General features: G+C 38.2%; 1 protein-coding gene across 7 annotated transcripts in view; it reads right to left on the reverse strand.

The window, feature by feature from the left end:
- The window catches only part of THSD7B (thrombospondin type 1 domain containing 7B), a 985,451-nt gene that overhangs the window by 658,720 nt on the left and 314,143 nt on the right, over window positions 1–12,588 (reverse strand). For all 7 annotated transcript variants that reach the window (XM_051849593.3, XM_089329248.1, XM_070071551.2 and 4 more), the window contains exon 3: window positions 4,202–5,015. In XM_051849593.3, coding sequence (XP_051705553.3) covers window positions 4,202–5,015 — 814 coding nt within the window. The remainder of the gene's footprint in view (window positions 1–4,201; window positions 5,016–12,588) is intronic.

A 12,588-nucleotide genomic window follows, 5' to 3' on the forward strand; every position in this document is an offset into this window, starting at 1 on the left:
GCCAAAATACTTGGCCTGTGTACCCACATGGGAGTCTTGGATGAAACTCCTGGTTCCCAGCTTCTGCCTGGCCCAGCCCTGGCAGTTGTGGCCATTTGGGGAGTGAACAGAAGATGGAAAGTCTTTCTCTCTCTCTCTCTCTCTCTCTCCCACTTTCTCAGTAACTCTGCCTTTCAAATAAACAAATAATTTTTTTAAAAATTCAGAAAATAATATAGGGCCCAGCATTGTGCTACCATCAGTTAAGTTACTTGTGGGCAACAGCAGCATACCTTATGAGCATTCTTTCAAGTCCTGGGTGCTCCACTTCTGCCCAGCTCCCTGCTAATGCACCTGGGAAAGCACCTGAAGATGGCCTGAGTGCTTCAGTCCCTGCCACCCACCTGGGAGACCTGGATGGAGTTCTGGGCTTCTGGGTGCAGCCTGGCCCAGCACTGGTTGTTGCAGTCATTTGGGGAGTAAACTGGCACAGGGATAATGCCTCTCTCCCTCTCTCTCTCCTTATCCCTCCCCCAGCCTACACAACTCTGCCTTTCAAATAAAAAAATATATATCTTTTTTAAAAAGTGAGAACAGACCCTAACCTTATACCTTTCACAAAAAATAACTCAAAATGAAACATACGCTTAAATATAAAACAAAGAACTATTAAAATCCTAGAAAACAACATAAGAGGAAAATCAGGTTTTCCTTTAGTTTTGTGATTTGTTTTATATGCAACACAAAAAGAATGATCCCTGAAATAAATATTGAGCACATAGACTTCATTAAAATTAATGACTTCTTCTTTGTGAAAGACATTGTTAAGAAAATGAAATGACAAACCATAGACTGGCAGAAAGTATTTATAGAAAACATACATGATAAACAATTGTTATCCTAAATTTAAGAATCTACAATAACAATACAAATAATGCAAATAAAAGAAGAAAAATATCAAAACAGATACAATATCAGAGAAGATAAACAGATGATCAAACAAGCATATAAAAAGGTGCTCAACATCATGTATCATTCAGGAATTACAAATTAAAACAGTGAGCTATTGCTTCACACCTATTAAAATCACAAAAATCCAAAACACAGACAACAAATACTGGCATTGTGTTACAGTAGGAACTCCATTTTTGTACTGGTGGAAATGCAAAATTATGTAGGTACTTTGGAAGATAATTTGCCTATTTCTTAAAAACTAAACAGACTCTTACCATACTGTGCATCAATTGTGCTTCTTGATATTTGCCCAAATGAGTTGAAAGCTTATGTTTAGGGAAAAAAATCTGCACATGAATTTTTATAGCAGCTTTATTCATAATCATCAAACTTGGAAGGAACCAAGATGTCCTCCATGAGGTTGAGTGAATAACAAACTGATATTCAACAATGAAGTAGTATTCAGTGACAAAAATAAATGAGCTATCAAGTCAAAGGCAGACTTGGGGAAAATATGAGTTCATATTGCTAAGTAAAATAAGTTAATCAGGAAATGTTACACATCATATAACTCCATATTGAAAATGCAAAACTATAGAGACAATCAGTAAAATGACCAGTAGTTGTCAAGACTTTGGGGACAGGGGTAAAGAGATCAACATATGGAGAACAGGCACTTCAAGGACATGGAATTATTCTGTATGATAATGTAATGGTGGATGGTATGTCATCATATATTTGTCAAACCCAGAGAATATACAAACACGAATAGCAAACCCTAAAGTGAACTACAGACTTCTGGTGATAACCATATCAATATGGCCTTATCAACTGTAATAAAGGCACCTATGAATTGAAATTGTGCTTCCTTACAACTCAAATGTTGAAATGCTAACCCTCAATGTAGAGGTGAGGGCCTTTGGAAGGTAATTAGATCATGAGGGTGGAGCTCTCATAAATAGATTCATGCACTAATAAGGAGAGACCTGAGGGAATGGACACTTGGCCTCATGGCTGTCGAAAGTCAGGAAAATGTTATTTGTCTCTAACCCCAGCCCTCCACGCCCTCACAAAGTGAGGACTTGGCAGGAAGTTGTCACTTTAGAAGACAAGAGGAGAGCCCTTCTTAGGAACTAAATCAACCTTCACCTCGAATGTACACTTGCCAGCCTCTTTACCTGTGGAAATAAATTTCTGTTGTTTGAGCCCTACTCTACAGCGTTGTATGTGCATGTATGTATTTTAGTTCATGGGGCTGTAATAAAGCACTGTAGACTGGGGTGTAGGCTGGAAGTCTGGGCTCGGAGCACCAGCACAATAAGATCTGTGTGAGATATCTCTTAAGGGTTGTAGACTTCAGTTCTCATTGTAACCTTGCATGGCAAAAAGAAAGTTAGAACAAGCTCTTATATCTCTTCTTATAAGAGTACCAATTCCATTTATTGAGCTTTACCCCCATGGCCTCAGACCTCCCAAAGGTCCCACCTCCTAACACCTAAATGCAACAGAGGAATTCGAAAGAGACAGACATTCACAAGCTAAGACAGCAACACACTAACACAACATGTTACTAACAGGTGAACTGTGTTGGGGATGATGAAGAAGTATATGGGAACTCTATATACTTCTGCTCAATTTCTCAGGAAACCTAAAACTGATCTGCACAATAAAGTCTATTTTAAAAGAGGAGAAACACAGATAAAACAAGCACACAGAATGAAACAGAATCTATGGAATGTGACTGCAGCAATACAGCATGGAATATTAACCAAGCAACGTTTTTACAGAATACCATATACACGTTCAATCATATCACCCTAATCATTTGCTTAATCTTTTGGGCTTCATAGAAGTAGGCAATAAAAACCTGCAAATCACTCTTCAATGTACTTGCCAATTGCTTCTGGCATAAATCAGAATGAAGCATCAAAGATAAAATATACTCATTTGTGAAGTCAAATGGAATAAAAAGCAATCATCATATTACTTTGTTCTTAAACAGTTGAGGTAGTTTTCTGGGCACCCTGAGAAAGCAGCAGCTGATAATAATGATTAATTATAGAAGCGAGCATCATGCTTTTTTGGTAATTTAAGTACCAGTGATAGGCATATTCATTTGGAAAAAAACCCAGTAATATACTAATGTTCCAATTTAAGACCCTCTGGAGGAAATTCAAACAAATATTATTTTCTTTGTTTTTCAGATTTATGTATCTGAAAGGCAAAGTTACAGAGAGATTGAGAGAGACAGAGAGAGAGGGGTATTTCATCTGCTGGTTCATTCCCCCAAACGACTGCTACTGTGAAGGCTCGACCAAGCTGAAGACAGGAGCCAGAAGCTCCATCTGAGTCTCCTACATTGGTGACAGGAATCCAACCACTCAGCCACCCACCATTGCCTCCCCAGGCACACTAGCAGGGAGCTGTATCTGAAGTGGAGCAGCTGAGACTGAAATCGGTACTCAAATGGGATTCCTGCCTTGTAGGCTGTAGTTTAACCATCTCACCAAAACAAATACTATTTTGAACACATTTCTAGGAATTTATATCAGCCTGCTTTAGACTACTGTTTTAAATTATATATATAATATATGTATATATACATATATAATATAAAACATATAAGTATGTAACATGTATGTCTATTAATAATTTTGAAAATTTATTGTTTTTAGGAGTTTCAACACATTCCCTTTACATGTAGATAATGATACTATTGTTAGTTAATTTGTTTTATCAAAGCAATGCCAAAGAAAGCACTCTCAGATTAACTTTCTATTATTACTAATAGAAAGCATCAATTATTCATATAAATAAGGCTTCACAAGGGTGAAAACAAAAATCAACAAGAGCATAACTATCTTTAATAGCAAATATTTCAAAGGACAGTCAATAGTGACATAATGTATGCCCTTAATTTGAGAGTGAAGTAGAGTATTTATCATTATAAAGAACTATTTAGTCTCCCATTACTATTGTAACAAAAGAGCTATTTTATAATTTCTACTGTCTTGATAAAATATGTAAATATACAACTTACTTGTAAGACTGCACCAGTACTCATCCAAAAAATTAAGAGTACTACCTGTTCTAGACCACAAACTTTCTAATATTTCTAATGGAATCTGAAAATTGCTGAAATTAAGTTTCTAAAAAGTTCAAACTAAAAGCTTAATTAAAATGTTCCCCTTGCATAAAATCTCAAGAGGCTTTATAAAATCACCCCATTTTAGGTGAATTAAGAACACAAGCATTGATGTCCTCTTACCTTATCAGAGCATTTTTTCCATCACTTCTGGTACACCAAACTTGTCGGGTTTGATAACCTATCTCTATGTCCCAGGGCTGGGAATGGTGATGATGTGCTTTGTAACTCTGATGTCTGTAGGTGATCTGCTCATCTGAATCAGAGCTAAAATCCACAGCAGTTCTTCCCGTGAGGTTGATTTCTTTAAGATGAGGCAGTCTACATTTACTCCATGGTCCAACTTTAAGGCTATAGGTATATTCCTCTTCTCCAAGAGGACAGGAAGTGGGAACATCACAGACTCTGGACTCTGTCAGATTTGGGCACTGCAGCCCACCATACAGTGGGGGAGCAATGGCCACACGAGTTCTGTGCTGCAGTTTCTTGCCACACCCCTTGCTACACTTGGACCACGGTGAGAACTCAGATACCACACAATCCCGGGGGCAAGGAATGAGGCAGGCTTGCTCTGCGGGGGGCTGAGGGGCAAAATGTTCACATATTTCATTTGCAACCATGGTTCTGTTCAGCTTCTGAAGACAGCGCACTGTCCGGTGCTGCAGCCCATGCTGAGCTGTCACACACTCTGCAGTCCGAGGCTTGACTTCTCCTTGGACAAAAGGGACGAGCACACAGTGGTGCCAATCAGAGACCTCCCATCGGAAGAGTTCGCTGTGCCAATCACAGACACGGAAACAGCTTCTCTCCTTTGAGGGCCGGCTGTTCTCATCACAGTTTGACAAGTGACTTGTCCACCCTTCAATGTGAAAACACCACACTGCTCGGCTCTGCACTCCTCCCGGCCCACAGTCTCCTGTACACCTTCCCCAGGGACCTACAGATAGAAAAACAAGGGTGTCAGTTACTCAGAGCTTACATTCAGTAACCCAGACGAAAATAGAGGTCAACCAACACTCTTCCCAAAGCAGCAGGAAAGTACAAATTTTGGTGAGTTGGAGACACCGTAATTTACGGGTAAGAATGTGAACTCTGAATCAGTTTGCTTTTGTTGAAATTGCCATTCCATTTCTTGCCAGCAATGTAAACCTGGATCAATTACTTTTCAAAGTCTTACTTCCTTACCTGTATAATGCAAATGATAATAAAAGCACTGATTTGTAGAGTTGTTCTGAAGATCAATGATACATAACAAATAAATAACACATTTAATAATGACTGTACTACTCTATAATTATGATGTTCCAAAGCCAACAACTTGAACCCAAGATTTATACTTTTTAGTTAGACAATGTTTCATCTAAAAGAGAAGCCCTAAAGCCCAGATTTTAATAAAATAGGATTTTTCATGCTTCCAATCCTTCAGTACCTATCTTGAGAAATTCAGAAGATAACCATATTTTTTTTTTTGTCAGGCAGAGTGGACAGTGAGAATGAGAGACAGAGAGAAAGAGATAACAATATTTTTTAAATAAAACTTGACAAATAGCCTAAATATATTTTCATCTTGTAAATAAGTGTGCCCAGTCTGGGTTAGTTCTTGCAGAATGAATTGCATCAGAGAAAACCTCACCCAGGGAAAAAAAGTAAAGTAGTAAAAGAAGCCACAGCACAGAATTTACTGTGGAAATTCTGCCCCTAGGAACCTTGACATACACCCCCTGTGGTTACTGATTGGTACTGTGTCCAGGTAAAGCTTCCAATGTTAGCTTGTAAATGTCAATTCTTTGAATTAATTAGTTTTTGTTAGGTGTCCAAGTAATGGAGAGAGCCATTCATTGATTTTTATCATGTTTTTCATCTAACCTACAGACATACCAGCTGGTCTTACCCAAAAGGTTGATTATATATCTTTTCACATGAACAAGTAATCACATTTTATGTCAATGGAAAAATAGATTCTTCCCTTTTATTTTACTTAAATATGTGATCTGAATCTGAAGAGATTTTACCAACTTAACTAGGTAACCTCTGCCCCATACAAAGACTGTGACCATCACAAAGGCACATCAGACCTGAGAAGCACATTCGTATACACAGCCAAGATAAACAAGATACATTTCTCTCTCTTTACCAAAATCTGATCAGCTACCCCACATGCTAGTTAATCACTTTCTGGAAAAGATGCCCATGTGCATCCATTACATATGTAGGAACAACAAACATGTTCACAGTCACATGTGCTGGGGGAGACACGAATCTATCTCCAGGGAAACAGGTGTCTGCATTGGGACCACATGCTGCCCTCTAGTGGATGTTCATTCCAGTTCTTCCTTTCATTACTGCTTTGACCTGTAAACCAGCGTCCATGAGAGAGGTGGACACAGAAAAGGCTCTCCCCTCCCTTCAGGCCTGCACACAACAGACTTCCACTGAAACAGAGGACGGGCTTCAGCAGCTTTCCCACTCACCTACCCTGGCCAGCTGCCCCAGCCTCAACTGCTCAAGGCACAGTGAACATATACAGAGAGTGGTACTCTCAGTATATACCTATCCAATCAACTGCCCTCAAATTTGGTCATTTGTCCCCCAGAAATTTTTGTGTTGATTAAAGAATGTGAGGAAAGTTAAGTTATTTCTCACTAATCTTAGATAAGATCTTTTAAATGAGTTACATCGAATAGTAACTTACCAATGACCCCTGATCTTTCTTGTTTAATTCCTAATTATTATAATATTTTCTTAAGTTCTCTACTTTCAAACTAGTGAAGTTAGCTATTTTCTGTTGTTTGAAATCACTAACAATTTAAACCTATTCAGTAAGTATTTTTCTCTTAGCTCTCATACCCTCTGTCTATACAGAATTTTATCAAATTGCAAATTTTTCATAGAAAAACAGAAGATATTGTACAAATATTAAGAAATTGAAATTACTACTGTTATAGATTTATTAGTTTAGCTATTATCTCCTATTTTTAGTTATTTCTTTGGATATGAGTAGAGCAAGTAGGTGAGCAATGATTCCCTAGCCCACTTCTCCCCACTCTGCCCCCCAATCCCACCGTAGGCGTGAAATTGGAAGGCAGTAGGTCTTTCAAGTTAAGATACATGCGTGTTTGTAAATAGTAGACAATACATTTAGGAGGGCAGGGTCAATGAGAATTACAGTTCTTCCTTATGCTAAAGCAAATGTTGGGAACCAGCAAAAATGTGAAAATAGCAAGCAAATGCAAAGTGAACTGTATATGCTTAGAATAAATGGAAAGAAAATTGTGAACAAGACATTTCAGATGGAGACGAGACCTCTCAGCAATTGACCTAAAACAATTTGCATTTCTCAGGCATGGACGGGAAACGTGTTCCATGATTTATTCAGCTGTATTTGACTGTGAACTTTCAATGCACACACAAGTGAAAATCACATAGTCCTAAGGGGTTTTGCCATTTCAAAAAAATATGCATATTGAAGTACAATGTGACCTGCAGTTTGAGAAACCTTACATCCCATGTGCAAGTGCAGAAATAGAAGATTCAAAATTTGAGCTCTTACAGAAAGAAAAATACCACCTTTAAATTTACCATAAATATAAACCTTGATTACATTCAGAATACACATCTGAGATAAATGTTAATAAAAATCCAAAGAAATAATCTAAAGAAACAGATACGAATCCTAGTTTTTCAAAATCAGTCATTTTATGTCTTAATGGGAAAATAGTAGCCATGAAAATAACAATAAAACAAAACATAAAATATAATATCTGAAAGATAAAAAGTTTAATAATTAACATGATGTGGCTCTAACCTGAAACAGGCTGCATTGCATTCTTCAAAAATATGTCTATGATACAACCGGGATCTAATTCTGTGTATGTTTACCCGGGCCAACATTGCATAAAACTACCATCTACCTACAATTTATTATCCTTTCTGTGGGATAACATTTCACTATCAAAATAACCTGCTAAGTATTTTAAGTCCCTTCAGTTTCAATTAACATGTTAAAATTTTGGCTGACAGGTGAGTTATTTGGACATGGAAGGGTAGCATTGATTAACTCTCATACACATCCAAATGTAGGACTCTGATTCCTCCTCTTTTTCTGCCAGGGAGTGCAGATATGTGAACACTCTAAAGTAATATTCCTCTAGAAGCAAAAAAGTGCTGGCACATTTGATTCTCTTAATTAAGTTACCCTTAACTGGATTAGTTTAGATGAATGTATCACGCCACTAAATCATCACATTTCAGACAGCTGCTGGCTGCTGCATTTCAGGTGTGCTGTGCACTAAGACGCCTGCCACAGAAAATAAAGGCGGCTCTGGAGGACACATTCTCTCCACAGCTGTCGCACAGTACTCGCCACTGCTGGAAGCCACAGCCCTGATTCAGTATCATCCATGCAACAGGAAGAAATGTTTGCTATATTATTCATTTCTTCCTAGCCGCAGCTTTTATGATCCTGCCATTGTTTTATTTTTAACATGGGCAAGGAGGGGTGAAGAATGACATGAATGATAATGCACGGCTTTAGCATGTTAAGTAAATTATTTGTGGGTAATTACTACACCAAAGCACTCATAAACCTCAGAAATACAAAATCTGACATAAGGCAACATTGGCTTACCTGTAAGATGCTTCATTTCCAAGAAAGAGCTCAAAATTTATGTAGGAACTTTCACTTTTCAAAAAAGCTTCTACACTGACTACAGAATAAAGCAGCACCTCTCTTACACAGCAGACACATAGATAAGAAACTTCACTTTTGAAAACACACCTAAGAATCTCAGGAATGAGAAAAATGGCACCCATTCCTTAAAATAACAGCTAATTATTACCTACTACCTGACAGATACTGTATCAGTCTCGGAATGTAAAATGAGTAAGATATTAAATATCTCTTCTAAAATCTGTGCACAAAAGTAATGCAAATTTACTACTGAAAGACATTTGGTCCTTACACTTACTTTACAAACAATATCAACAATCTTACGGCTTTGGTTTCCCAGAATTCATTAGATCTAAAATAGCAAACTGGTAGCTAGGAGGGAGTCCTGGAGGCAGGTACACTGATGGAAATAAGAGGAGTTTCCAAATCTCTATTTCTAAGTCAATCATTACCATCAATTACCTTCACTATCGAATGAATGATGTACAAAGCCTCCCAATACTCACTAAACTCTTAAAGAAAACATTCTCCTTAGGTCTATCCATTACAAACTTATGCATCAAATAGAAAGAAAACAGAAAATATAAACCACAGAGAAAAAAATTCAAAGGAGCAGCTCTGTTTCATTTCACTTACCAAATTCCACTTCACTTTTTTACAACAACCAAAGGATCATTCATTAACAGTAAAATAGCTTTCAAAAAAATGTTCACAGGCTGAAAAATATGTGTGGCAAAGCATTCTGATAAGTCTTTTAAGAAATGTTTAACAGCAAGTGTGAAGAGCTACTAAACAAACCTTCATTTTCATAGGTGTAAAGATTTACTTTTGAAGGGAGTTCTTGATTCCACTTGAGATTACCATAGAGCACTTGGATGGAATATTTATATTTCAAATCAGGATAGGCGTTGTTGCTAACATCCTTGGCCCTTTGTGATACAGTTGCGTTTTTGCTTGACAGTAATAACACATTGTAAATCTATTTCATCTTGTGGACAGATGCCTGTGAGTGAAAGCAAAGTGCTTCTGTTACTTCTCATTTTGATTACAAATTATTAGCCACGGATGGCTACAGCATCCATCCATTAAAAGCAGTTCAACAACAAAGCCGATTACTAATATATCTGAATGACTCAATTAGCTAATGCAAAAACCACAGGGCCAGAAAACTGCACTGGTAAAAATTGCTCATCAATATCTCTGGTTTTGAATTCTACTTTCTGAAAGTTCCAAAGCCTAAGAGATACACAAACCTCATATATTTCCATAACATTCTGATACAAGTGGGTCTTTTAGGATCACTGAAACAATATGCCCCACTAATCTCTTGGAAATCAGGGGTGAAAGGGAACCTTATCACTCACAGCATTTGAAGGAGGAAATTAGGCCAAGACAAATTCAGTGACTTAGCCAAGATCATAACAGGATCATGGGAGCACCAAGGAGACTGATAATGACATTTCCAGATACTCAACCAGTGATATTTCTACTGTATCACTTTGCTTCTATTTAAAAAGCCCTAAGGCTGCAAGGGAAAAATTAGGAATCCATAAATGATTGTAAACTAAGGAGTAGAGGAAGGAAGGAATGGGGAAATGAAAAAAAAGCTAAAAGGAAATACATAAACACTCATAAAAAAGAACCAACAAATTGTCTATGAATGCTCAGGTTTGCCAGACTCTTAGACTGTTAGCTGGAGCACATAGGTACTTCCTTCATAAACTTGAGAACATGGGATAATACATGACGGCTCCAATATATCCAGCAAGTTCAAGGGGTTAGCCGAGGAAGGCGCTCTCACATGATAATCAGAAATTACATGTCTCTGAAATAACTATAGCAATAATAATAGCAGGTGCCATTTTTAACACCTACCGTGTTGCCCATTGATAAAGTTCTGCTTTGCTAGGTAAGAACATTACTGTACGAAATTAAAGAACTCAGTCCAGACGTGCCTCTCAGAAACCCTCTCCAAGTCTGTCTTGCTCAAACTTTTCCCCCAGCAACTGCAGTTTACCTCTGTTTAGCAGTAATATCCCTTGAGGAAATAAATGCTTGCAAGTCCCACTTGGTAAAATACCTTAAGCAGGCCAGTTTTGAGTGCATGCAGTGTGAGGTGCCGAGGGACCTGCCACATCTCTCCTGCCCAAAGCCCTGTCTCTGTCCCAATTCAACAGCCTGGCTTGGATGATAGCCTCAGAACACCTGGGGCTTTGGTACCCATCAAGAGATATTTATTGGGCATTCTCATCCCATAAATATGACTCCACTCAACTTTGACTTTACTCACAGTAAATGCCTCAGCTCAGCACTCTGGATTTCCTGCAGAGGTGGAAGAAAATAATTTACTTGGCTGTTTCCCATCAGTTAAGTGGAAAAGGCAGTGATGAGTAAGGCCACACAGAGTAGAGCTGAATCCCACACACTGTTCTTCTGAAGGAATTGCCCTCAGCTTACGGACTACCCTGGCATTGAGGGGGGTCAGAATACTGTGTCCTTGACAGCACTCCGAAAGCAAGCTGGAACATGTGCTTGAGAGGTTGAAATGTTCAAGCTGTGTCCCTGCTCAAAATGACAAACTAAATTTCTATCCACGCAGTAAATGATCAACAAATGATGGGTTTGATAAAGGAGACCTTCTTCTGTGATGCCTACTAGAGGTTCAAGGACAGGCAGAAACACTGAGGTTGCATGTGCAGGCTTTCAAAACACAGAAAGGGTGGGATAATGTCTAAACATTTCAACTGTCATTAAGCAACTCAGGAAGCAATTGTTCAAGTGCAGACATTTGGCCTAGCAATGAATACACCGACATCCCATATTGGAATGCTCTATTTGAACATCTGACTCCACTCCTGATTCCATCTTCCTTATGTTGCAGACCCTGGGAGGCAACAGTGGTGACTCAAGTATTTGCGCTTCTATCACTTTCATAGGAGAGCTGAACTGAGGTCCTAGCTCAGTTTTGACCGAGCCAGGGAGCTTTGCAGATATTAGGAGAGTGAACCAGCAGATAGGATCTCTCTCAATCCTTCTCTGTCTCTGTGCACCTCTCTCTAGCACTCAGCCTCTCAAAGTTTCTTCAAAAGGAATCACTATTTCCTAGGATCAACATTGCATAAGAGCACAGGCAAAATAATAGTTCTCTTAGTAACTTCAAAAACCACCACTGTAATAGTTACATAGAGTTTATCTTACTTCTAAACATATCTTTCTAGCAGCAGATATTTCTATGATGAATAAGAGAACAAAATGCTAGTTACACTTTGGTGTACAGAACATTTAGTTCATCTCATTTTTTGCTCAAAAAGAATAACTGTTCCTTTTTCAAAATAGCAATTTTTTAACATTAGTTGAAACTCTGCTCTTGTCCAGAAAACAATTTCCAAGATACTGTATTTAAAAAAATCTGAGAAACAGCAGCATAGTAGCGACATAGTGACAGTTATCTATCTAGAAACAATTATAAATACCTTTTGGCCTTATGTGCTCTATAGTGAGCATGCTGCAGACTTAAGTGAAGATTTACAAAGATCAGTTCCGATCACCCATCAGTTTTACCTTCTAATTTCCACTCTAACTTGTCCACATCTTTTCATCATCACTGTTATCACCTGTTAATTTTTTGAATAGGACTTGTCACCCCCAAAATCATGCAAGATGTTTAAATTCTGATATCTTAATTGCTCATAGGTTAAGGGTGCACACTTGATTGAGTTGTGGCATCTGCCAGGTGAATCTGGTGGGAGGTGCAGAGGTCACTGAGGGCGTGCCTTTGCAAGGTTGTCCTTGCCTGAAGGGTCGGTAATTTTGAGTTCAAGTTTAGACTAGTTTTTCTCTC

Source organism: Oryctolagus cuniculus, chromosome 3 (assembly GCF_051225735.1).
Source record: "Oryctolagus cuniculus isolate XC-2025 breed Fujian yellow rabbit chromosome 3, ASM5122573v1, whole genome shotgun sequence".
NCBI classification, from domain to species: Eukaryota; Metazoa; Chordata; class Mammalia; order Lagomorpha; family Leporidae; genus Oryctolagus; species Oryctolagus cuniculus.